Source organism: Catharus ustulatus, chromosome 2 (assembly GCF_009819885.2).
Source record: "Catharus ustulatus isolate bCatUst1 chromosome 2, bCatUst1.pri.v2, whole genome shotgun sequence".
NCBI classification, from domain to species: domain Eukaryota; kingdom Metazoa; phylum Chordata; class Aves; order Passeriformes; family Turdidae; genus Catharus; species Catharus ustulatus.
Window position 1 is genome coordinate 58,530,196 of NC_046222.1, and position 26,931 is coordinate 58,557,126.

At 42.8% G+C, this 26,931-nt stretch overlaps 2 protein-coding genes across 3 annotated transcripts in view; one reads left to right on the forward strand and one right to left on the reverse strand.

The window, feature by feature from the left end:
* The window catches only part of KPNA3 (karyopherin subunit alpha 3), a 50,382-nt gene extending 38,287 nt beyond the window's left edge, over positions 1-12,095 (forward strand). For both annotated transcript variants that reach the window (XM_033052006.2, XM_033052007.1), the window contains 7 exons: positions 2,471-2,602; positions 3,736-3,864; positions 5,496-5,600; positions 5,734-5,805; positions 5,909-6,071; positions 6,950-7,044; positions 9,358-12,095. In XM_033052006.2, the coding sequence (XP_032907897.1) occupies positions 2,471-2,602; positions 3,736-3,864; positions 5,496-5,600; positions 5,734-5,805; positions 5,909-6,071; positions 6,950-7,044; positions 9,358-9,456 (795 nt within the window). In that variant the 3' untranslated portion in view covers positions 9,457-12,095. The remainder of the gene's footprint in view (positions 1-2,470; positions 2,603-3,735; positions 3,865-5,495; positions 5,601-5,733; positions 5,806-5,908; positions 6,072-6,949; positions 7,045-9,357) is intronic.
* Positions 12,096-23,259: 11,164 nt separating this feature from the next.
* ARL11 (ADP ribosylation factor like GTPase 11) lies at positions 23,260-25,388 on the reverse strand. The gene has a single exon (XM_033052123.2). It carries the CDS (start codon positions 25,072-25,074, stop codon positions 24,373-24,375), a length of 702 nt encoding a protein of 233 aa, XP_032908014.1. The 5' UTR covers positions 25,075-25,388; the 3' UTR covers positions 23,260-24,372.
* Between the last annotated feature and the right edge of the window lie 1,543 nt (positions 25,389-26,931).

A 26,931-nucleotide genomic window follows, 5' to 3' on the forward strand; every position in this document is an offset into this window, starting at 1 on the left:
GTTTTAAAGTGGTAAACTTGGGTATGTGTGTTAATTTATGTATAATTGTCATAAATGCATAATTAAATATGAATGCTAATGTGATTGTAGTCATTCAGAGCATGAAAAAAAAGTGCAAATACCATTTCTGAAATACCTTTTGTAAAAGATGGCATTTTTTTATCTTGTACGTTTGAAATAGCTTTTAAAAAATCCTTTCTTGAATTGAGCACTAGAAAACTAAATAGCCAGCTTTACCATCACCTGCACTTTAATTCTGCCCCAATTTATAATTTTGCATAGGTGATATGTAATATCTGTAAAAAAAGTACATGTAATCTGTATGTCAGTCCAGTCAAATATTGTGATCATAAGGATAAACCTAACTTCTGTAACCTGTTGGGTGCCTGACTTTGCAACATTTAATTAAAGAAGTCGCATATGAAAATACATTTAAACAAACAGAAATAAACTATAAACTATTGTTTTGTGGCACCTTTGATAACCTTCATGTTTTTAATACTAAACCTTAAGTACTTCCCACATTCCTGATTCATGAGTTTACCTGTATTTTTCCAAGTAATGTCCTAGGGAGTGGATTTACCTTGTGAAGCCTTATATATTGGGACTTCAGAACAAAGATCTGTGTAACATAGGGATGCTGAGCTGCGTGTCTCCTTCTATCAGAACTTTGCAATCCCTATAGTGATCCTTTAGTTTAGGGAGGAAGGAATTGAACCCTTGTGTTGGGTTTGGGGATAAAATAAAGCATAAGACTGGTGGGACTGTCATTTGCTAGTTCAACACTGTAGTAGCAGTGTTTCTGCTGCTTTGTTAATGGCAAAGTGGGCTTGTCTCCACAAAATATTTGTACAGTTTAGGCTGGGATTTTGCCAGGGTTTTCCCAGTGTAATGTGAGTGGGAGACAGCACATGGTGGCTTTTCAATGAGTAATTTGGACAAAACTGAAGGGAATTCATTGCAAAACCAAATATATTTCTAACCTGTAGGCTCTTTTTCCCTGCCAAATTTTAAAGATTTTTTTGCAAGCAATGATTGTATGAGAGCTTTACTGATGTAGGTATGAGACTGTGATGCCAGGTTTTGACTGATCTCAATTAGGGTGTCCGTCATTTTGATCCTGAGAGTCAGGTGCTAGTTTGGAGGTACCAGTCTGGTCCCAGCCTCTCCGTACTGGAGCAGCAAACCTATCTTTGGAGATGAGTCAGTGATGCAGGTAGGTCAGCCCACAGTCCTGTGAGCGCTTCTGGCGGCTGCTGCTCTCGTCACCAGCAGGGCTGTGGGGCAGCAAACTGGTGAGGCACCATCTCTCACTGCTTCTGCTGCCACAGTGGCTCCACTGCAGCACGTTCTGCTGTCCCTGCAGCACAGGAGGTGAGGGCAGCAGCAGGCTGTGGCAGGAACGCTTTTGGGCTGTGCTGGCTGGCATCCTGAGCTGGGTGGCAGCAGCCTGTGGGTCAGGACTGTAAAGTCCTTCCTGTGTTCTAGTACTGCAGTATTCAACTGTTCTCATAGCTGGAAATTTTTAATGGGTATCTATTTTAAAAGTAGGCTAGATCTAGGTACCTCAACAGATTATGTCATTAGTGGGGTCCAGATTTCTTTTCCTGCAGTTCCTAACATCATTTCTATGTGATGTGATATCCCTTTCTGCTGGCTTTGTTTCTGCTTCAGGTACTGCCTTTCAATGTCTAACTTTTTGAGGGCTTTCTAATCCTTGTTACCAAGTCATCAGTGACGTTTTTTTTTCTTTTAAGATTCTGAGATGGCCCTGCATGATAGGCATTTCTCTGTGGGTTTTGCTTTGCTTGAACACTTCAACAGTTGCCACATTACAATAGTTGCTAGTCCTTTAACTGGCGTAAGAACTCCTTTCCTTTGCTGTGTTTTTTATTTTTAATATGAAGGCAGAAGAAGGCATACATCCAGACTTGCTAGCAGTTTCACTTCAGAACTGTGCTATGGATCAGAAATGCTAAAGTGTCAGATGGATTAGAGACTTAAGGGAATTTATGTATTCCATAATCATAAGATAGCACAGCTAACAAATTATGACCATGCTAAGGAGGCTGTGTTGGCATTTTCTTCAGAAAGTTACAAGTGCAACTACTTACCTAAACTGGTTGTCTGTCTTGGAAATGCAAATCAAGCCCAACAGTTTATTCTTGTGAGATGATGTATGCTGTCACTTTATGCACTAAAATGTGGTATTTAATTAAAAAGGGGTTTGAGAGGACATACAGAAATTGCTCTGATGGAACAAATGGCCCTGGTTTTCCTAGCTGTACATAATAATCTAACATATTGCTGATTAAGTCTCATCACAATCATGTTTAAGTTTTTCTTGTAACTAAATTGCATGGTTGCCCCTGTCCACCCCCAGATAAGTGGAATGTTGTTCACTAAATTAAGCCTTCATTATATGGCTTTTTCTGTTCAACCTGTAAACCATGTTCTCTCCAATTTGTAGATTCTTGTGGACACTGTTTGGGCTTTGTCCTACTTAACAGATGGTGGAAATGAACAGATACAAATGGTGATTGATTCAGGAGTTGTACCTTTTCTAGTTCCCCTTCTGAGTCATCAGGAGGTTAAAGTTCAAGTAAGTCTAATTCAGTTGTTTGAATAGTCCTTTGTATGCTGTTTGCTAAAAAAATGTGCCTTACAGTATTTATTAGTGGAGTTAGTGATATGAACACTTATAGCTACATTTTGTGCAGGTGAAACTGAAGAAAAAGTGTTACCTACACTGGGGAAAAAAATTAAAAAGAAAGAAAACTCAAGCAAAACAGTGCTAACACAGTTTTAAGGAAAGTAACAGGTTAAATATTAACTTCCATTATGTGATTACCAGAGTGCCTTCCTTTTGTAGTTCTAAAATATTTAATGACAATAGAGTTTACGTTTTCCAGAATTCAATTAATATGCCCTCTTTCTGGTGCTGCATATGTGGATTTGTGCATATTCTATCTGAATAACTAATGGAAATCAGTACTTTGGAAATTTAGCACATGGAAATATTTGCAAATGCTGAGTCATTTTAGTAAAGTCAGTTTGTAATTAGCTGTGAATGGTTAACTGAGCTTACTTGATTAATTTTAAAGACAATTTAGTTAATGTGTACTGGGTTTTTTATGAACCCTCTGCTGTAACACAGAACTCTTCTGTGTATCTGTGCGTTTGACATGTTTGTTTAGCTTGTACTTTGGATGAAATTTGGCTGTCTTGAAATTTGTCAACTAGTTCACTTGATGAAAGAAGTCTCTCCAGTATTCTGTCACTTGTAAAGCATTTACTGACCAATACATAAAGATGTAAAATCCATTTCTGTAATCACCTGAGACTCAGTAAGTAGTCGTGAGGTTTTGAATGCCATAGCGGGGAGCAGAATGGAGAAGTGAGCAACCTCAGCAGACATAGAGCCTAGAAGCTGCTGTTGGAATTGTAACGCAGATCAGGTACATGATGAATTAATTTTCTAAGATTTTAATATTCTTTTAATTTCTAATCTTTACACTTTTTGAGCTGAGCCGCAGTTCACTTGTTCTGTGATGTACTGTGTCTTCTGATGAAACAGTATGCATTTTTCTGATGTAGCTCAGAGGATGAAATGCTAAATTGTGATTTGCAAAGTGTTTTTATAAAGAGACAGCTTAAAATTATCTTTGTTATAGTGTAAGTAACAGCAATGTCTTTAACATGCAATTTCTTTTCCTTCCCACTTTGGATGTTCAGACAGCAGCACTGAGAGCAGTAGGCAACATAGTAACTGGTACTGATGAGCAGACACAAGTTGTTCTCAATTGTGATGTTTTGTCTTATTTCCCACATCTCCTGACGCATCCAAAAGAGAAGATAAACAAGGTATGATTTGCTTCTTCCTAACTTAGTGATTTCTTTCAAGAAATAAAACACTAGCCTGTGGAATGTTACAGAAGAATTTCCTGTAGCTGTTATTTCCAGCATATGAGCAATCTTGTATAAAGATGCAACCTTTGAGGCTGGTGCTTAATTAGGACTGAAACCAGCTGTACAGAGTATCTGTGCTTTGGTGTTGATGCCTTGTGCTTTCTGGGAGAACTGAAAGGTTTTGCTTTCAAGTGAGATACTTTCTATTTGCAAACTGAGTAACTGGCTAACTTCAGTTACAGTTTTTCATAATTTTAGTTGAGTCCAGTGAGTTGCATATGACTGATCCAGTTTTCCCACTCCATCTTTTCATAGTGAACTTTGTTCACTTGTTCATCTTTGCTTTCAGGGAAGGTGGATGTATCACTGTCCTCTCCTGAAAATTGTCTCTGCATTTCATCTCCTTCCTTTTGGCAGAAGTAACTTCACTGCTGCAAGGATTGGGTGGAATAGGGAGAGTTTGATGAAAGTGATCAGTGCCTCCTTTTCCAGAGCTGTATTTCATGATATTTGGGTTTTTTTAAGTCATTGTGCCATTTTCCATTGCAAAGATGGTCTGGCTGAGTGGAAAGCTTTTTTGTTGAGGTTGTGATTCCCCCAGATAGTGTATCATTGAGAAGAAATCTATTTGTGAGGAATCTCTGTTTCTTCAGGCCCTGTCAACTGTGAAGATCTCTGAAGAAAGTTACCTTTGACAGTCAAGCTGATGTGATTTATTTTTGCCTGCCCTCTTAACTCTCACAAAAGAGTGATGAAGAGCTCTTTTGAATGCCAAGGAATTCTTTTAAAAGTCCAGAAATGCTTTGAATTTTGTTTATGTCTATATTGTGAGTGGCAAATAGAAATAAAAACAAGATACGCATTCCTAAAAAAAGCAGGAGCTCATGGTTTTTTCCTGCAGTGCTTCATAATTACCTGCTTGCCACATCTTTTACTTAAGACTGGATCCTTGTGGAGATGTTCTGGGTTGTCATGACAAGTTATCCCCCTTTGTAACTGGGAATTTATAACTGGCATGAGATAGGTGGTAGCTGTGTGGATGAACCTCCAGAAGGAGTAACCTCTGAGCAAAGTCACAGGATGGAGTGTCATGTATGATACTTCAATGAGATTTGTGGACACCCATGTTATACGAAGGGAGATGGAGTCTTCCTTTTATCATAGCAGAAAGGTACTACTGAGCTGTCAGTAACAGGATTACAGGACAAGGCCTTTTATTGTGATACTTTACCAGTTTTCCTATGTTCCTTCTAAAACTGATTAAAGTTTAAAGCCTGTTACTCCTGCAGTGTGAAGTGGATATAAGGTTTACATCAGTATTACTCCTGATATATGGAGACACTCCTTATGTGAGAGAGAATTTGGCCCTGTGAATCAATCATATTAATTTTACATTGATTCCCTGTTGTCTTTCACAGTGCAATAAAAGTTTGTGTACTAGAAGTGCTATGGAGAAGGAGGCCTGTTTAGTGATTGCTGAGGGTATGATTTTAGTTTTTGAGGTGGTCAAGTTTGGTTGAGTTCTTTTTTTCATCTGCTGCCTAGTTTTTAAAAGTGCTTTGCTTTTTTGCTTTATCCCATTGTAGGAAGCAGTTTGGTTCCTTTCCAATATCACAGCAGGAAACCAGCAACAAGTTCAGGCTGTAATAGATGCTGGGCTAATCCCCATGATCATACACCAGCTGGCTAAGGTCAGTCAAGCTATCAGCTATGCAAGTTGTCATCCTCTTTTTATAAATCTGACATGAGGAGTTTGTGATTTTTTAATAAGTTTGACAGATGTTTCCATGCTGATTTTAATGAGCTATTAATTTTATTTTTCAGGGGGACTTTGGGACACAAAAGGAAGCTGCTTGGGCAATTAGCAATTTGACAATAAGTGGGAGAAAAGATCAGGTATGTGTCGTGGGATTTCAAGCTGTCACTAAAATGTTGCACATGCAGCCATTTGTGTAGAAGCACAATGTTGAAAGCATTTTTTTTAATTTTAATTATTTAGGTTGAATACCTTGTACAACAAAATGTAATCCCACCGTTCTGCAATCTACTCTCAGTAAAGGATTCTCAAGTGGTACAGGTTGTGCTGGATGGCCTGAAAAACATCCTGATAATGGCTGGTGATGAGGCTAGCACAATAGCTGAAATTATAGAAGAGTGTGGAGGTAAGAGCTTACAAGGCTTTTAAAAAATTTAATTGACTGGATGTTATTCTGTCTTCTCCTTGCTGCTATTGATGTTTACTGCAGTGTTATTTAACAGGGGCTATTTGAGTAAACAAGGGAGACTTTTTAATGAGACATTACTTTTTTTTTCTCTTTACACAGCCATCTCCAAAGTGAAATAGAGGCAATTGTTGAAGGAGCTTTCTGTAGCTTAGGTATTTTTTAGATTTCAATGAGAATTGTAATTCTTTTCATTTGATAATTGCACATACTTTGTCCTGTGGTAAAACACAATTCTTGCTCTGGTTCATTGCCTTGGAAGCAGTTTTAGGATCATAATTTCATTACAGACCAAAGCAGGATGAGGAGTCTTTTCAATATCACAATCCAAGTTGTAATGTATGCTAATTAATCTATTATAATAAAGAGATATTGAAGAGCATAATGCACTGGAAGCTTTTCCTTTCTGTAATTCCACATCCAGTTTCAAAATGGGACTAGTGTTTTAACTGCTTCATCACCTTGCTGTTTCAAACTTAGAGGCAACACACAAATATAGCCACTTCTTTTGGGGGATACATAGAAAGCACAATGATTAAACCAAAAGTTATGTAGACAGAATTTTTTAAAAATAAGAGTTTTATCTAAACAAAGAGAAGACTCCATTGTTCATAAAACAGAATATTCCCTGGCATCTAAAGTTCATAAACTGCTTTCCTCTTAGAGATGATAGCTGCTGTGTAGATCGTATTTTCAAACTGAGCTGCATCTTTTCTAGCATGTTTCAGTAGTAATGTTAATAATTTTACTTATTTTTTAAAGTAGTCAGTAACTCTGGTTTAATCTTATAAAACTCTCCTCCATTTTCTTTTATTCAGGGCTAGAGAAAATCGAAGCCTTGCAACAGCATGAGAATGAAGACATTTATAAACTAGCATTTGAAATTATAGATCAATATTTCTCTGGTGATGATGTAAGTATGCTAAAGATGGAAAAGTATATCTACTGTGCTCTTAGCTTAGTAACTACACTGTCACTGTTCCTCAGCTCCAGTGGTCACAAATATACATTATCTCCAAAGTCAGTTTTCCTGGTCCTTGTTCAGTAGAGTTTTCCTCAATTTAAAGTCTTTGAAGAGTTTCTCCATACCAGGACTTTTCTTCAGCAAAATCAAGAGGACTGCTCTAGTTTTGCCTAATGAATTGATCAATTCTCACTTAATTTTGTCGGATTGACGTGTAATTGTCTGGATTCTAATCACAAGTAGTTCTCTGAATCTCCTTTTTATTTTCTCATATATCAGTCTTTAAAGGGGCAGCAGATCCTTAGTTTCAGATAAATGTATTTCAACTCTGTATTTGCTCAGTCTGGATTCTGCAGTGAAAAGAGCCATCAAAACTATTACCTGCTTTCTGCAACTGTTTGATCTAGACCATCCAGTATTTTGTTGCACCCAGATTAGATATTTTGACCCTCTGGTTCTAGCTCCTTCTGCTATTGGCTGCCTGTGAGTTCCTGAGGAGCACTTTAACATGCAATTCGAAGACAAATTATCTTTTCTAGGCTGTCCAGGGTGTCTGTAGTTCTACAACCTAGCAGAACTATGTTTTCAGTTCTTCTCTTAAATTGAACTCTCCAAATGCCAGCTCTAACTTCAACACTCAATTTTCAATTCATGGGCCCATCATGTAATTGGGAAGTTAGTCACCAGAGGTTAAGATAAGTGAAAAGTTCCCTATACCTGTAGTGATTCTGTGAGCAGTGCTTAGAGTCTCCATGCAGACCCTAAAACAACTTTGTCTAACTGAAGAGCAGCCTGGTTGATATGAGTGCAGAAATATCCCAGTTGAGGTTAGTACTCCCTTTTGTGCATTTACTTTTTATGTTAAAACAATGTAATCTATGTCTGATGGGCTGAATATGCCTCCTTTACTCAAGAGCAGGACTTGCCCTCAAATTATTATATTGTAACTATGTTTCTGGAGCTTTTGAAACTCAAAATTGTAGAAATTCCATAATTGCTCCAGGGAGACAAGAGGTTGCTTATTGTAGTGTTGAGATTGACTGTCCAGGAGTGTTCTCGGTTGCCTTCTGTCACTTCAGGATCTTCTGTGTTCTCATGAGATATTGCTGGCTGCTCAGTGTCCCTTCATTGCTAATCCCATCTGTTCATTTGCTGAGCCCTGTAAGCTGTACAGCCTGTACTTTAGGACCAGCACTAAGAGCTTCCTGACTTCAGTTTCTTATGTTAAAGGCAGGTGAGCTTAGGTGGGATTACTTTGTAGTACCTCTGCAGAGGGCAGAAGTGCTGATTCACCAAAACAAGAATGCTTTTGCAAAACATTCTGAAACCAGATTCAGTGTTCATGTGGGCATGACGTGCAGATTGCTGTCACGAAAGGTCTCAGTCTCTTCCCCCTGGTTTAAAAAGTGTCACCCAAAGTGAAGAGAAGCATTTTAGGTGAGTCAGTTCTGATATGTTCACTTCTACAAGGCCAGATCTCAGAAAGCTGTTCAGTTTCCCCACACAAGGGCTCTTTCCTGCTTCAGAGACACACGACCTCAAATGAGACTCAGAGAACAACGCAGCTGGTGATTTGCTGGAGGATGGGTAGGGTTTAAAGTTCTGCATTTTGTTGCTACTGACCATGTTATTTGCTATTCCTTGAGACTGTAAATACCTAAATTCCAACAGCTTTGAGAAAGCTGGGTGAGGTTGACTGCTGATTCCTTTCACTCTGTGTCTATAGAGCAATGAAGTACTTCTGGTTTAACACAAAATTCATATTGTGCTTATATAAAACTGCTCTGAAATGAGTAGTTCTAAATCCTTTAAATTCTGATAGGAGATACTAAGAACTCTTACAAGCTTTATGTAAGTATTTCTATCAGCTGCTGATAAAAATATGTTTTCATGTTGAAAGAAAATGGGAAAAAGTACAAAACTAATTTTGGAGTCCACAACTAGTGATTAGCCAACTCCAGAAGTACTAAAAATTGGCACTGAAAATTAAATTGCACAGCTAAAATAGCAACTGCTTTGACCAAACAGCAGCACTGTCTGTAATCATTACAATTTTTGGGTTCCCTGATGGTATTAGACTGGAGTTGATGTGTTGTTCTTTTTAAACATACTTGGAGAATTGAATTGGAAAAATGGATCTAATTTTACTGCAATAATATTTAAAGAAAAAAAGAAAACATGAACATTTATGAATGTCTTCTCTGCGTACCCAATCATGCAGGAAATTGGCCTCTCATGTGTTTCTGCTGTTGTGTTTTGTAGATTGATGAAGACCCCAGTCTCATTCCTGAAGCCACTCAAGGAGGTACTTACAACTTCGACCCAACGGCCAACCTTCAAACAAAAGAATTTAATTTTTAAGTTCAAAAAAAGTGCAGCTTCTCTTGTCCCACACCAGAACGAAGCACCACCGGATGGCTACCAAGTGAAGAAACAAAAGGCTCCAAGACACACATGCCTCTTCGTTTTGATGCTTCTAAAGCAAGCCATGTATTGGTCACTTTGCAGTTGCCAAACATCACTATCACATGGACTGTAAATGCATATGCATGATCTCTTAAACTGTTTCAGAATTCTTTTTAACAGTCCCAACTACCTTTTTTTGCCTTTTTCCTGGTGCCACATGCTGACAACCGCAATCTGCAGTTTCGTTAAGAATATTCCATAGTGGTGGCACATTGGCTTTCCACGGAAAAGTAGCTTCTTTGGAAAATGGTGCGCTGTGGATCAAGACACTTTGGTATGATGCATACATTTTGGAAGACTTTACAGGAGCCCAGTTTACTCTGAGCCTCCATCATCGTCCTCCACAAACATATTTTCATAAACTTTATGTGGAAGAATAGATTCAAAAATGCAAGCCAAATGAATTTCATTGGTGAAACTGAAATAAAAGTAACTTATAAAAACACAACACTTGGCAATTGATTAAACACTTAAGTTTAAAACAAACAAAAAAACTGCTTCAGCTATCAGTAATTGATGTGTGTTCATTAACTGCCTCAGAAACCAGGGTTGGAGAATGAACTGTAGATTTGGACTGGTAAAGCTTTTGCCATTATACCTAATTTTTGAGAACAGCGAGCCCTATTTGACCACTCACTTCAGCCTGTGTGTTCCTGCTGTTTTGAAGTAATCAAATGCTGTGCATGGTATTTTACCTGAGCTACAACCTGTTATGGACTTGAACTTCTGTTTAAGCTGAAAGCAAGAGTCCCAGACTGTAGAAAAAAAATTCTGTCCAAAAAAATGTATTAGTTAAAAAGAATCTTGCTTTCAACTTTCAGTAGTCAATATCTTCTGTTTTAAATTGATAATTGGATATGGTTGATTTATATTGGGTTTAAACTGTGGAGCTTTCATGTTTACTGTAATTTAGTCTTAAACTATTTTTTACTTAGTAACCAGTGCTTATGATGATGTGGTTGGCAACAAACCAGCAACTACTTAGAAGCGTCATAAAAGCTTCATTCTTGGAGTATTGGAAGAATAATTCACAAGTTAGTCTCAAATCTTATTCATGTGATTAAAAACATACAAACTGGTTGATGTGTGAGGCTGTATCGAAGCTGCCGTTACTCAGCGTAAACCTGATGTGCAGCGCACATTAAATAACTTTATCTAAGGTATGTGAAGTCATTGCTTTTGGAAAATCGCCTGACCCAGTCACTTTCAAAGGGATTTTGCTATTGCTGGGGTGAAGATCGGTAATTTTGAAATTCTGTAAGCTATCACACAAACTGGTTTTGTTGCTGTTGTTTACTGGGTGTAATTTCCCAATGCATTGATGTGAAGGGATAGAAAAATCTAAACTAATTTAGTTATTGGATGTGGGTTGTATTTTACTGTGATGAAGATAAGGACAGATGCCATCAGAGCTTTGTGGATCAGCTGTTTTTCCACTGATGAACAACACATAGCAGGTGTGCATTCATTAAATATATATCTGCCAAGGTGGAGCCACTTTAAAGAGTGAGTTGTCTTGTATCTCAGCTGGATACAAGCGTATGTTTAAACTGCAAGATTTTTACTTGCTAGATAATCTGTTTTAATATAGTGGTTTGGCCTCTGATTATTTATAGGTTTTATAAATTTTAGAATCAATTTCTCTTTAAGGTGGCTCAGATTTTTCAACTCTTGTGCACATAAAATTGAGTTGAAGTTCATTGTGCCTTTTTTCTTTTCCCAGAAGTTGAGTTGAAGCTTCATATGGTAACTGCATCCTATTCACACACTATAGTCTAAAATCTTGAAACTGTGTGGTGTTCGCTAAAAAACTAAACAATAAAAAGTCAAAGTTAGGTAAGGTCACAAAGTTTATGTGAAATAAGAGTTCCAGCAGATGTTATTGTGAACAAATATTTCCCTCCTTCTAATTCAGTCTAGTCTCCTGAACGCCATATAGACTGGTGCATACCCAGTTCAGCCTACACTCACTGTTATTCTAGAAATTACATACAAATTGATACTGAAACAACAGTTTTCCTCTACTGTAAAGATTCGATCCTTTTCTTGCACTCAATGCATTACAACAAAAGTGAACATCGGAGAACTGGGTAAGGCAGAACAAAGTGCTTGCTCAGTTCTTTCTGCTGTGACCTTATCAGCTTTTGATTGGGATTGCACCATTTCATAGTTAATAAAGGAAACAAAGTATATTGCTGCACTTTTACGTTTTCAGAACAGTGTTTAAAATTGCATTGTTTTTATTATTTTTTTAAACTATCAGTTAAAATAGACTAAAACGTTCTTTCAAAGAGGCATCTAAATGTGTTCCTAATTTTGTATATGGGCTTAGGTTTTGTAACCAATAAAAAGCTGCTATCAAATACTATAAAACATTCAAGAACTTATTTTGAAGGTTATGGAACTGCTTAGTCTTCATGGATTGACTTAGGGGTTTTTGTCTTTGACTAGATATTAGTTAGCAGAACTCCGCATCAAAGTTTGAAGTATGTTACGAGTATGAATAAAGTAAGCTAATGCAGTCATCTCTGAAACTTTGGATACGGAGTTTTATACTTTGTATGGAGATGTTTCCCGGGTGTGTACAGGGGGCTGTGCTCAATGTAATTATTGAAACAGTGACTTCAGTTCAAAGGCTTGAAGGTAGACCAAGAGTGTCAAGGAACTTCCACCGTTGTCTTCTACCTCCAGAAACATCCTTTCAGGCTTGTGGTGCAAGGCTGAGTGCTGATTCAGCATTAATTCAAGCCCAGGATGCTGCACAAGTGGGCCCAGCTCCTGCCCAGTGCAGGTTGGGAGGGAGTGTGCACCAGAACTGGCCTTGGGCCAGACAGCCTTTCATGGTCAGTGCCCCTGGCACAAGTGACCCCATGGAGGTACTGCTTGGGAACAGCTTGGAACTGTCAGAGACTCACGTTGTGCTGTGGTCTCCTAATTAGTACAGTCCTGCTTTAATTGCAGGACAGCACCAGTGGAAGGAGACCACTTGAACTGTTCGAAAGGTCCCTGTGGCTTGGCCATCCTTTCTCTGTGTCAGTTGGCTGAGCCACCTGGAGAAACCTCTGTCCCCCTGGGAGGGAGATGGAGATGAGCTTCTAGTGCTGTATTTAAATCTTTACAAATACTTGTCCATAGAGTATATAAAGAACAGAGATGTCATAAGAATGTAATCCCCATTTCTAAAAGCTGTTTAATCCTTTGGTTCCTTCAGCTTTCATTTGACAAACTGAACTGTGTTGGGTTTTTGCAACCTGTTAATCATCCTCTAGATCCTACCTGGAAGACTTGAAAGTCACTATATTGGAATAAATAATCCATTATTTTAAGACATATATTATTTAGAAAGACCAAAACCTAGATGATACTTTAATGTTTCCCATACTTGTAAAAGTACAGACACTTCCATTTTGTTTGCTTGATCTGCTAAACAGAGAAATGAGTAAGAAGAGCCACTGACAGGCAGCTGTTTAATTGATTTTTTTAAAATCTCAGTGGACTCAGTGTTAGTTGAGGCCCACTTTGTTATTCTGCTCCTCTCTAATGCCCTCTAGATTCTGAATGTCTTTCAAATTAGTCCTTTCCACCAAATGCAGTGTGTTGTGTTCCTTCTATTCTGTTGCATAAAAAGTACTCCTTTTTGTAGCATAATTACGCTTCTATTCAAACATATGTAGGACAACAAATTATGCCAAGCCATTAGGAAGCCCTTTTCGGAAGAAAAGGAAAAAAAACCCAATCAGTAGAAAACTGTGGGCTCCAACAGACACAGCCTTGGAAGATTTTGCTGCAGGGGTTTGTTATGATTGTCACTGTCACCTTGACAGCAGCATGAGCTGGAGCTGCCTGAGCTGCACAGGTCTGCTTCAGGCTGGGACATTACTTGAGGCTGCTCAGGAAAACTGCTTGTGTCAAGACACAGAGTTAAGAGCTAGAGCAGCTTTCTACTGCCCTGTTCCTGGTTTGTGTGTACATCATCCTTCCACAGAAATGGTAATGGGCAGGTCTGCTCCGTGCTGCTGGCTTGGCCCCAGAGCTCTCCAGATGCTGCTGCAGGCACACCTTAGTTGTAAGATTTTAATGTTGGAGAGATCGCAACCTTGTGTACCACACTTAAGAATGTTAATGATTCTTTTATTTTTAAACAAAGGCTGGGGCCTTTAGGCTGCTCTGTGCCTTCATCTATAGCAGTAGAATAGGTGAATGTCACCACACAACCTCAGAGGAAAAATGGCAAGTTCTGTGAGGGATTTAGATACCCTGCAGGGAGACTCTTCCCTGGATATAGTGGGGGAACTACAGGAGGAGGTTGGTTGTCCGTGAAGTACGTGACATAGGCTCCAGGGACACACAAAGATGTGGAACATGGATTAACCATCCTCTTTCCTAAGCAGGGTATTGTGGAAAACTGGTGGTTGTTTTTTTTTTTTTTTAATATGCTGAAATGAAGTCTAAGGGAGCTCATGTCTGCATCTGCTATTTGCAGGCTGATCACCTTTAGTGGCTTTATTTGTTTTTAACCCTAATTCATGGAGCCAGATGATCACCCATACAAAATTGTTTGTACATGAAGAAGCAGGATGAAATTGAAATATTTTACCAGTGGGCTTCAGTTCTAGCTTTGTGCAGAGAAATGCTCAAGGGAAGCTGCAGCTCTTGCCCTTAGACCCATCACCATTCCTCTCTGATGCAGTTCGCAGCTGGTTTCCCATGCATTTCATACTTTTATATCCCAGTAGAGCTCCCTCAAATCTGCATACTGCCTGCATGTTATAACATTGAAAATAAGGGATCAATTCCTTCTGTTCTTGCCATGATGATCCCAGCTTAAATGGGGTCTGGCCCAGTAATTGCAAGAGTGTTTATTTGACATTGGTTCTCTAGAAGTGGTTTGCCTGGTCTTAGGTTTTGTCATGTTAAGCACGGCAGCACATAAATCTCAGGAGGTGATAGGTGTAGAGGGAACATTTGGACTTGTCAAATTCTCATGTTTAAATCAAATATGTAAAAAATGTCAAAAAATGTGTTGCTCTGTCAGAAGAAAAGTGCTCTTTCAGTTATTTCAGGTCTTGCAGTCACTGCTTTTACCAGTTTAGAACAAATACTATTTTTTTTTTAAAAGAGGCTAAATCCCCCACCTTTTTAATGCATGTTTGTTTCAATTGCTGCCAAAATGTGGCATCTCACATGGAAAAAAAAATGTCTGCCCAAAGGGTTCATTTGTGAACACTTACAGGGAGCTGGATGTGCTGGATACGTAGTGATAATATTTCCAGCTTTCTAATCTCAGTCTCAAATTCTCAAATTTCAGGCCTCTGTGCTGAAATATTTAACCCTGTGGTGAGAAAAGGGCCCAGTCCAAGGGGAGTAATTAACAAGGTGGCACCTTGCTCCTGCTGCAGCAGCACGTTCCTTTCTCCCTGCTATCCAACTGCTGGGGTTTTAAAAGCAACCTGATTGTTAGCAGCACAGAGCCAAGTGTTTGCATTGAGCTTTGTGTGGCTGTTGGTATCCAGGGAAGTGTTTTTCTGTGAACTCAACCAGAGGTCTGGTCTTGAAATATTAAAAACGGATGGAAAGGGAAGAAATTGCTGCTTGTAAAGGTCACAGTTTTCTCTGTATTTGATATATTTGTTAGCATCTAAACTCTTGAATTTTTCTGGGAGTTTTACTCATCTCAGTTGTGTATTAGTTTAAATTTAATAGAAAAAGATTTGTCCCCTAAAGATGGGAAAGAAAATTTGCAAATTTGGGTCCTGCATGTTTAGAAATGGAAGTTTACAGTAATTTCACGAATACAAGCCGCACCAATTTGACCAAAATTTTGGTGGAAACCCGGAAGTGCGGCTAATATTCCGGGGCGGCTAATCTATTAACAAAATTCTAAAAGCTGCCAACACGGAAGTGAGAGCCCGCGGCAGCCCCAAGCCAAGCTGGAGCCCGGCCGGCCCCGGCAGAGGTGGGAAAGCCTGGCAGAGGCGGGGCCAGCAGTGTCGGGGGCGGGCGGCAGAGCCTGAGCCAGCATGGCGGGGGAGCCCGGGAGAACTGGGGCTAGCAGTGCAGGGGAGCATGGCAGAAGCAGGAAGGCCGGCGGGTGGGGCTGCCTGGCAGCGGGGGAAGCCCAGCATAATCGGGGCCAGCAGCGTGGGGGAGCCCGGCGGTGCGGGGGCCTGCAGTGCCGGCCAGGGCGAGGAAACGCGGCAGCGGTGCAGACGGGAGGGGGCGGCCGGTGAGCCTGGTGGCGGCGGCGGCAGCCCTGCCGGCGGGGCGAGCGAAAGCGGCGCTCGCGAAAGCGCCGCCGCGAGCCGCGAAAGCGCCGCGGGGCGGGCGCGGCGCTCGCGAGGCGCGGCGCGGGGCGAGCGAAAGCGGCAGCGGGGCGAGCGAAAGCGGCAGCGGGGCGGACGGCGAGCCCGGCGGCGGCAGCCCTGCCAGCCGGGCGAGCGAACGCGGCAGCGGGGCGATGCTGACGGGAGAGGGGGGCCAGCGAGCCCGGCGGCGGCGGCAGCACCACCCGGCCAGCCCCGCCGAGCCGTGGCGCTGAGCTGGGCCACCCGGCCCCGTCGGCAACCATGAGCGGGCCGAGCCTGCCTGGTCCCGCCCCGAGCCAGTAAAGCCCGCTATGCCGCGATCCTCTTACTAATTGGCCAATTTGTGAAAGCTGCGCACGGATTCTCGCGACGAACGAAAGTGCGGCTAATATTCGGGGTGCGGCTTATCTATTGACAAAGACAGCAACATTGTCGAGGCACCGGGGGTGCGGCTTATAATCCGTGCGGCTTGTATTCGTGAAACTACTGTACTAAGTTCCATGATTTTTCCTGATGTAACCTGGGCACTGCTTCTCGTGCTTCCAGTTGCAAGAATACAAGAAGTATTTTATAGGGCCTTTGTTTGCTCTTTCCCCAGTCCCAGTCACTTACTCAAAGAGAAGCACTGCAAGCACTAAAGTGTTAACACTGAGAAGTTGGGGGGGTTTCTTCTCCCCCCTTGGAAATCATCAGGCAACAGGCTGGTGAACTGCACCCATGTTCCTTCCAACCTAAGACTCTGCAAGAGATAAAAGCAGTTAGAGAGAAGCAAATGCTCCTTGCTAGGTGGGTGTCAGTACCAGCTTCAGGCTCCATGTCTGGGGACTGACTTCCCGAGTCAGGCTGTCCCCCTCCATTACAACAGAGAAAGTTGGTGTGCAGATAACTGGCTCCTTACTCAGTTGCTCAGGGTTATTAAGATGGCTGGAACTGAACAACTGACTTGAGGCTGCCTAGATTTTGTTTTGCAGCTGAAATTTCCTGCACTGTCCCTGTTTTTTTAGGGTTTGGGTGTTTGTTTTTGTTTGGCTGGGTTTTTTTTAACAGCTGTATTATTTATATTGCTATTCTATCACAGGTATAACATGCGGTCTCAAAACTCACAGCAGACATGTCATTGAAAGCTCTTTCCTGGGGCACATTTCCTTCAAGAAAATGGCAAGAAGATTGAATAAATTCCAGCACCAAAGAGACTGAAATAAATCCATGAGGATGCTCTCCTGTGAGGAAGATGGTAGAGTGTGAGATGCTCCTGCATGGCTATGGAATAGGTGGTCAGCGGCTGCATTTCTGCAGGCTGCTGATCCAAGTGGCAGGCAAAAGCAGGGCGAGCCAGGGCCAGCCCTGAGGGCACAGGAAGGCACAGCCATTCAGTCAGAAGCCATTCTGTGGCATTTTTCAGCCTCTCTCTGGTCGAGGCCCTCATCTTTCCCAGAAAATTAATTCTCTATGGATCTGTTTTCCAGCTATTTTCCTGCCTCCAGCAGCACGTGAGCTCCCATGCAGTGGTGGAGGTGGCCTTCAGGGTCTTCAGCTCTGCCAGGGGAGGGTACAACAAGGTCATTTGTTACTTCTGCCCATGGTGCCGGGGTAAGAAATAGCAATGTGAGTGTTTTTATGGTGTGAAAGAAAGGTAGGGTGCAGAAAAGAACAAGAAAAATACTGAGTCTGGATTTTTTATTTAAGATAGAGTGGCATCTCATTGAAGTAAATTGCAAGTGCTTCTTCCCAGGGAGAAAATACAGGACAATAAAGGTCTTTCCAAGGAAGAAAGCCTGGGAGAACCAAGGGGCCAAATCAGCACCTTCCTGCCAGGCTAAGGTGCCTGTGTCTCCCAAAAGTCTGAGGTTGCCTGCAGCCATCTCCAGCAGGGGATGTCCCTCACTCTCCCAGTCATTCCCAGGCACTGTCTTTGCAGAGCTGCTTTTTCTTGGAAGCACAGCAGACATGCCAATTCTTCCCAGGGCAGCTGGGAAGACTCAGGGTTCTTTTCCCATGCTTGCAGCCCAAAACCTGCTATTCCTGGCTGAGCTTCCCTTGCTTTGCTAGTGATGGGTGCACCCCGTCATGCAGAAATGGGGCATCCTCAGGAATGATCTGTCATGTTTTGTCTCTGTATTGTCCTTCCCCAAGGAACAGGGAGAAGCTACATCTCCATCCTTGTGCAAGCTCCACCCTGAGGCACGTTCTGCAGACTCCTTACAGCTGATGCAGTGCTTAACCCCTGCTCCAGCTCTTTACTGACCCAAACCTCAAGTCTCTGAAAATACTGCCTATGTTGAAGGGTGGACTTGTAGCATTGGTCTTCATTTACACCATTATTAAACAAAAGGACTACTGTTAAGTGCTGTCAAAAGCCAGAAAATCATGAGGTGTACAGTAATTTCATGATTATAAGCCGCACCATTTTGACTAAAATTTTGTTCCCACCCCAGAAACGCGGCTTACACTCAGGAGCGGCTAATATGTGAAAAATTTTCTGAAACTTCCAACCCCAGAAGTGCCAGCCAGGGTGCCGAGCCGAGCACCTGCCAGTAAAACCCAGGATTTCGCGATTGTTACAAAATGGTTACTCTGTTGTGCGGCGGGTGGGGCCGGCTCCATGCCAGCAGCATTGGGGGATGGGAGGCGGGGGCTCCCTCCTTTGGGCAGCGCAGCCCAGGGGAGAGGCGAGGGGCTCAGTGCTGCCATCCCCGCGGTCCATGGGGGAACCGGGGGGCTCCTGCCCCCGCCTGCTGCTGCCGCCGCAGGAGCAGGCAGGCTCCATCCCTGCCTGCCGCCACGGGAGTGGGGGGACTCCGTCGGCCCTGTCGAGCGGCCCCGCTGAGCTGGGCTACCTGGCCCTGTCGGCAGACCCAAGCAGGCCGAGCCTGCACAGCCCGAGCCGAGCCAGTAAACCCCGCGATCCCGCAATTCTGTTACTATTTGGCAACTTTGTTGCACGCGGGTCCTCGCTGCGAACGACAGAGTGGTTTATAATCAGGTGCGGCTTATGTATGGACAAAGAACAAAATGTTGCCGACACCCGGAGCTGCGGCTTATAGTCAGTGTGGCTTGTAATCGTGAAATTACTGTAAATTTTTTGTTTGTGTCTTTATGATTCTCCCCTGATTGCCCAGGAAATGAGGGCCTCAACTCTCAGCTGGTATTGTTCTTCCCCAGGAAACCCCCAGTTTAGTCTTTCCAAAGTCCTTTCCCACCATTATCAAACCTCACATGGGCCCATGTGACTTTGTTCTCCCTCTGCAGAAACCAGTGGCTTTGTAACCCCACCTCTATTTGGTTAAAAGGGAAATATTTCTCCTATGCCCAAGGCAGAGCATTGCTGCAGAGCCACTCATCACTAAGCAGGATTTTTTTGTGCAAGTGGTTGTGACCTGTTGAAAAAACCCTCATAGCCACATCCAAATGTGTTTAGCCAGCCAAAAACCCTAATAAAAATCTGAGGCATAAGGGAGAATTAAAAAACAGTTTGTCAGATCTAGGAGCTCCAGGCAGATTGTTTCTCACAGCAATTAGCAGACAAAACATTGATGGTGCTGGTCTGGTTTAAAGCATTAGAACTTTGGAGGGGAGAAGTGTCCAGGTGGAGTTGGAGCTGAGGTTTGTGCTTCTGGTCTGACCATGGAGAGGCAGGTGGAGCACAGGCAGAGGGGGACACACTTGTCAGGTCTGGGTCATAGCAGTTGGTTACCTTTATCCCCCCTTTGGGCAGTGGGAGGAATGTTGGATTTGTCTTTACAAACAAGCTGTGGGTCTTCCAGTAGATAAGGCTAGCACTGAGAGACAGAAGAAACAATGGGATTGATTACACTGATTGAAGAATGGGAAAAGATATTTGCCTTTACAAAAAAACTGTAGGTTTGCTGATAAATGAAACTGGGTATTGGAATGGGAAATGAGGGGAAAACTATGAATTCTATAAGAATAAAAAATTAAAAGGAAGGGTTATACATTAAAGGGGAATCTCAGGTCTCAGGTGTTCTGGGAAGTCTGTGCCTCTCAAGTACCTCAGCCAATGGGGAAAGAGAGAGGGAAATGCGGCCGGGAAAATAGGATAAAAAGGAGGCTGCGTCCTCCAAAAATCTGAGAGACCCGAGGGGAATGCCCCATGGCCTCTCCCTTTATTCGAATAAAGCAAAAGGGACTCCTCTGTCTCCTTTTTGGACATAAACCTCCCGTGTTTGTGGATTAATTTTCCTGACAGGCAGGAATTTTATACAAGTCACACTGTGAAGTATAAGATGTGGGGATGATGCACTCCTGGCCATGGATGCATCGCTGAGTTCCTAACCCAAATCCCAGCCTTCACCTGGCATTTTCAACAATATCCAGATGGCAGGCTCAGGGCTTCGACTCAAGCAAATGCATCATGAAAAAAATCAAGTGTGGGAAAGCTTATATGAAGGCCAGATAATTAACTCTTTGAAGTCAGTGATATATTGAACAGTAGTTTTGTCATTTGTCTTAATCATTATTGCATGACTGGCTTTTAATAACAATTGGCACCAGTTTTGATTTTTTTAAGAGATGGCATCACACGTGGTTTTGCTCCTTGTTTTTTGTTGATGAGTTACCTGTGGAGAATCTTTATAGGTGGTATTTCAAGATTTCTTTAAGAGAAATTACTTTACAGTGGTTAGGTATATTAAGCAAAAATTCAGACATTTCACTGCATTATACAACCTGTCTCCTAAAAAAATGGGGAGAATAGGAATATTTTTTTCCATATTGTATTTGAAAAGAAAACTCTTCTTAGCCTTTTAAAAAATTCTTGTTGACCTTTCTTCCTGTGCTGGTTTTGCCTGAACCCGAGCATTTTCCAGGTCTCTGGCTGCTGCCCTAACACTCTCCTCCCACTGTTACATCCGGTCACAGATCCCTCTCATGCACCCTGTGCCTGCCTATTCCCTCTTTAAATACTTTTGGCAACCCCCCCATGACCTCACGCTGCAACCCTGGCATCTCATGGTTCCCCTCTGATCTCAGGCCCTTCAGTAATACTGAAACTCATCAGGAAAGTTCCACCAGAAACTACAGGACAAAAGGCATGTAGCTCCATCTGAAAACAAAGCAACAATGCCAACAGCAGAAATCAGCTACTGTGAAAATAGAAACTGTTTTGTGTCATGGACTGGCTGAAAAATGGAAGTTGTGAAAAGAGCAGGGAAAAGGTGAGTCACTCTTCCTGTGCTGGTGAAGAGGGAAAGATGAATCGTCCTTCCTGGTTTTAATGTTGGTTGTTTGGGGATTTTTTTTCCCCCCAGTTTGCTGCCTTCCTGCTCTCTGGAGGTGGATGAAAATTTCTTGACAGGAATTGAAAAGTAAATCTGTGCTGAGTTCATACTCAAGAAGCTGTTTTAAAAACCAGTCCCACAGAAAAGTTAATAAATCAGCTAACTGAGGAATAAGCAACGTCCTTTCCTAGACAGTGTGCAAGAGCAATGAAGTGTCTTGGTGTCCTTGAAAAACCAGCAAGACTTGCTAATAGGCCTGTGCTGGGAGGCTGCTGTGACAGCTCCAAGCAAGGATAGATAATTACCTGTATGGCTCATCTCAGTGGAGGGGTGGCTGGGAAGATTAATGCACAATTATGGATTCTGGTTATGCCCCTGTAAAGGTTAATACACACCAGAGTGCATCCAGAAAAGTTTCTAAAAAAGGATCTTGAGCAACCAAAGTGGGCTCTGGGACAAATAACCTAAAGGATGCTTCAAATTTGTGAGGAACCTGAAAAAAAGTTCTAAGGATTTTTCTTTTACCTGCTATTCAGAGAGAAGCTGTGTTATTTTTAGAAATCAGTGCTGAGACTCTGACAAATGCCCAGGAAGATGGAAACTAAGTTTGAGGGTGCTCTCCTGGCTGAACTCCATAAGGAGACATGTTTTAGGGGCATGTGGCAGGGGCTCTCCTACAAAATTGCCAGGAAAGAGGTAACAAACTTCCCTCCCTAGAGCTGGCTGCTTCCCGCAGTCTGCCATGCTGCTCCCTTTGAACCAGGCAGGAGTTTTGACACCGACGCATTTAAGTGCTGTTGGGTGAGTGTCCTGCAAGCCTTTGATTAGAGCAGTGCAGGGCTCATTAGACTGACTTGTTTTAGCAGCTGTCCAACACAGGAGAAAAGAGAAATCATTAGAAGTAAACTCTGTGTTGCTATTTCAAATGTTATGACCCATCATTGTTTTGACAGTCTCTGAACAAGGGCATAAATGGGCTGAGTAATGTGACCAAGCGTCCAGAAAAGCCTTATTCCAGAAAACAAGGACTGTAAATCACATGATGCCCATGAGATGGGGTGTTTTGCCAAATCACTGCTTCAGGGGAAGTGAGAACAATTTCAGTAACTGGAATGTTGCTTCATCAGTTTCAGACAGTCAGGATTCCCATCGCCCTTTCTTCCTCACCTCCCACCTTGCTGTTTTCATTTTTAATTGGTGATGTCTACCAAAGGCTGGTGGTTACCTCTATTTGCTGCTAGAGGAACCTATTTGTTATCTTTTTTAAGAGCTTAAAACACATTCAGAGGAAAATGGAAAGGCTTCAGTGCCTCTTTTAACTACCAGCAGACAATCCTGTAGAGTCAAATGCAGGCATCAAGGGACACTTAGGAGTAATCACCGCAACAGCCTTTCAGTCTCTTTTGAATTTACCTTAATGCGCAATTCTCTGTTTTGCGCCATGTGAGACACAAGACCAAAACACTGGCAAACTCAACAATGACCATTTTTTTTTGGCAAGGCAACGTACGTACCGCAAAGCCTTTTATGTTATGCCTCTGGAACTCATGTCCAAAATGGCCAACAAGTGTGCTGGAGCTTTGCGTGCTACAGGCAAAAAATGACCTCCTGCAACAAGCTGGAGGTAGATCAACCAGCTTATGTCACATGCAAAGATTGGAAGAGGTGATATTGTCCTCCTCACTATGCACATAGGTCATGTAATTAATTATATGATTCAGCGCTGTTTAAATACACTCATAACTGTGATTGCATAGGCCACATCAATGCCGCAACACTCTTTTATAGCACATAGTAGTTCTACATTAATGCAGCTAAAACAGTTGGGAAGGATTCTTCTATTGAGATTTTCCTGTAAATGTCTGATTCTCTTTCTTTGTGACTTTGCTCTTTATTCCAGCTGCTGCCTTCTACGAAGTGTGGCTAATAACAACACCAGTAACAGCTGGATAATTAAACCCTTAACAACTGTAAAGTGCTCTGATATGAACCAGAAGAGGATTTGGCTGTATATTTCTCCTTGGTGTTTCTAGGCTGTGTGCGCCATTCCTTGAAAGCAGGTGATTTCTGAGTACAAACAGAAATGGAAAATAAAAATAAAAATGTTGTATTCTATCCCTCCCCTTCCCCCATTCAATTCATAATGAAGCAGGGACTACTATGAAATATTTTAATTTTAACTCTGGATAACAGAATCTTGGATACAGGCATGCATTTTATAGGTCTTTCAATGGTAGATTGAGCAAGATTGGACTCACTGCCATGGGACCTGGTCCTGTTGTGAGCTGCCAGGGGCACTTTCATTTGCCCTGGACATGGCTTAGTGTGGAAAGACCATTGGTCACCAACCTGGCTGTGCCCATAGGTGCTCATGGCTACTAATCAATGCATGTGGAGTGGTTTCATGCAGTTTCAAAAGTCTGAGAGACAGGATTTTGTCTTGGCTGCTCAGGCCACAATGAGGATATTTAGAGGTTGACTGGCCATAGAGACATATTTCCAAGCATCCTAAAGACAGGTCAGATTTCTTTATATTTAAACATTATCCAAGGAAATTGAGGGACCGTTTTCATTAAATAATTCTTTGATAAAAATGATGGAGAAAGAAAGAACCATTACAAGAAATCCATAAACTAATATACACACATCCTTGAACTGCATTACACCATCAAATCCCAACTCACTTCCATGGCTTGAAGATTATTATACCTGTAGATGCCATGCTAAAACCAATTAGCTGCTTGGCCATTTGAACTCCTGAGCTTATGCTGCTCCTACTCAGCCATTCCTTTCAGTGCCTTTGGGCATTCCCAGCCAATGAACATGTGATTCATGCTGAGAGAGCAGCAGCATGGGGCACATCCAAGCTCTCCCCATGTGGGGATCATCCCATCTGGATAGATCTATCTGGGCTAGGAGCTGCAGAATGAAGAAAACTTCTGTTCCTTGCACACATCTCTGTTATAATTCATGAATGTTAAAAAGCATCCTTGATGAACATCTGGACACACAAGTGCAGTGGATGAGTGGAACATGGTGACAGCGGGGCAAACTGCAGCCAGAGTTGAGAGTCCAAGAGATGCAGCCAAAACTGCTCCATGACGGGAGTTTTGCTCAGAGATCCTCCTGGTGGGTGGTGGTGGTGAGGAGCTGGGTGTTCCTCAGGGTGTGCCAGCTGCAGCTCTGCTCCTTGTAGGGGGTGCCTGGAGGCTGGAATCCTCCGTGACAAACCTGCTGGCCGCCGTGAATGAGAAGAGTCCACGTCAGGTTCAGGTTTGCTCTGGAGCTTCCCTCCTCTCTGCCAGCCCCGGGATGGGCTGCTCCTGGGACAGGGAGCTGTGCTCCGAGCCCCGCAGCAGCATTCCCAGGATGGCCAGGACTTCGTGCAGGCCCTGGCCAGTGTGGGCACTGCATCCCCGGAGCATCCAGCGGTGCCTCGCCAGCCCCCCCAGCCGCAGCATCTCCCCCAGCTCGGCAGGTGCCAGCGCTCCCGGCACATCCTGCTTGTTGGCCAGCAGGAGCACAGGGATGCCAGCCATGCCGGGGTGGCTCAGGGCCTCCTCCAGGGCTGCCAAGGCTTCGGCCAGCCGGGCCGTGTCTGTGCTGTCAAGCACGAAGATGAGGGTGTTGATGTCCTCCAGGTAGTTCGGCCAGCTGGCGCGCAGGCTGTCCTGCCCACCAACATCCCAGAGGGTGAAGGACATGCCACAGGGTGTCTTCAGAGACTCCACGTTGAATCCCACCGTGGGGCAGGTCTCCACAGCCTGGCTGCTCTTCAGTTTGTACAGAAGGGTGGATTTGCCAGCGAAGTCGAGCCCCAGCATGATAACCCGAGCATCTCTTTTCCTCCAGCCTTTGGAGATCAGCTTCCCCATCAAGATACTGCCGCAGCTGGATGTGGGGGAGGGGGGGGGATACAGCCAAAAAAAGCAAATAGCAATCAAGAGTATTTCCTCGCTGATATCAGTCATTAACAGAGTGCTCAGTCCTGCCTCTCCCAAAGAGCCCCTCAGGTTTGCTGCAGAAAGACTCGGGCAGCCGGCTTCTGCTTCTCTCTGTAGCTCAAATGAGGTGAGAGCGATTATTTATTATTATTTATGCAGCAGAGCCAGGGACTGATGTTGAAAACTCAGCTACACCCCAGCTCCGCTGCCGCTCACTTCTTTCCATTCGGGACCCGAAGTGATTGGTGCAGAAGAGAGCTAACATTTTGCAGGAAGAGGTGGGGAGATTGTGGAGCAAGTTTCCTCCTCACCACATACATAAATAAATGAGCTTCTGTTCATTGGCTTGTCTAGGAGAAATCCACCCCCGGCAGGACAGGACAAGGAGGAACCCGGGTTTCAGACCAGGGTTACTCTGGGAATTTGCTGAATCACAGCTCAAGGGTGGAGATTTAAAACCTCTTGAGCAACAAGACGATTTTTCTGTCAGTCTTACGGTAAAAAGTACAAAACAAATCACTGTATCATCAGCTTTTACTACCTTTTGTGTAAATGGTAACAACAGCAATTTTTAAAAATGCACATAAACATGTTTTTTCAATGTCTCACTGAAATACAATGAGTTGAAATGCCATGCCTGGGGCAAAAATCCATAAAATTCTTTATATCAAAGTATTTACAACATTTTAACTTTTTAAAGTGAAGCAAAGTCAGTCCTCTGTGGCTGAGAGGGTACAAAAATCTGCTAAAAGAAGAGAAAACTTTAACAGGACAGCACCCCTTGCACTTTACATGCCAGAGGCAAAAATGTGCTGCTGCAAACAATTCCTAGACTCGCTTGTGCAAGAGCAGCTGATGACAGCCAGCAGAGCCCCAGCAAAGCCAGTATTTATTTCCCTTCTTTATTGGTTGGGTTTTGCTCCTAAGAGGCTCAGAGGTGTGCAGAGCTCACCCTATAGCAGGAAGGCAGAGCTGCCCTTTAGCCACATTTATTTGAGAAAGAAATGGGATTCACCCCTGCTTCCCTGGCACCACAGGGGAATTTTGAATGCATGTGTGGGAGATGCAGCTTTCTCAGCAATAATCTCCACGTGACAGCTCCATGTCACAAGCATTGCTGGGAATGAAGTTCAGCACAGCAAGTGGAAGGGACTGTCTGGTCAGCTGGTCACTGAGAGGAATATTTCTTTCTCTGGGGGTAAGATACTTCAGTTTTCCATCCTTTACAGAAAGGAAGATGTATGAGAAAAAAAAACGCACAAAGTCCAGCCCACTTAGGCTGCATGGGATTGCAAGGGATCCAAAACAGACCACGTTTTTCAAGATACCTCTGTGATAAAAGTCTCACCCACAGAACAGGCTGGCACCAAGAGCCTCCAGAAGATTTAAGCCAAATCCTAAGTGTCCCCGGGTGCTGGGGAGCACACCACTTCCCTGCTGAGTTATTCCAATGGTGGATTGTTCTCATTGTGGAAAGTTATCCTTTTGTGCACAATCAGAATCTCCCTAGGACTAAATGGTACCCATTACTGCTCTTTTTTTCCCATAACTCCTTGTCAAAAGATATTCTCTATCTTCTTTGTAACCACCTTTTACCCTTTAAATACTGGAACACAGTGATAAGGACTTTCATAAGCCTCTTTTTCTAATGATTCAACAATAAAGTTGTGCAGTGTATGTTCACATGTGATCTTTTTTAAAACCAGTCTGTAAGTGCAAAATTAGCAGAAATATCTCTAGATTTGTATTAAAAAAGAGAACTGTAATGTGCAGTGGATTCTGGCCCTTCAGGGCAATGCTTTCAAACCCTGAAGTATGTGTTGCTACCTGAGGGTTATAATTTTGTCCACGTTCTTCACTTTTTAAAATAAATCCTTGATCTGA

What these genes read in the sequence shown, in the direction of transcription:
- ARL11 (XM_033052123.2), bottom strand. Translation starts at nt 25,074, where the DNA reads ATGACTGATATCAGCGAGGAAATACTCTTGATTGCTATTTGCTTTTTT.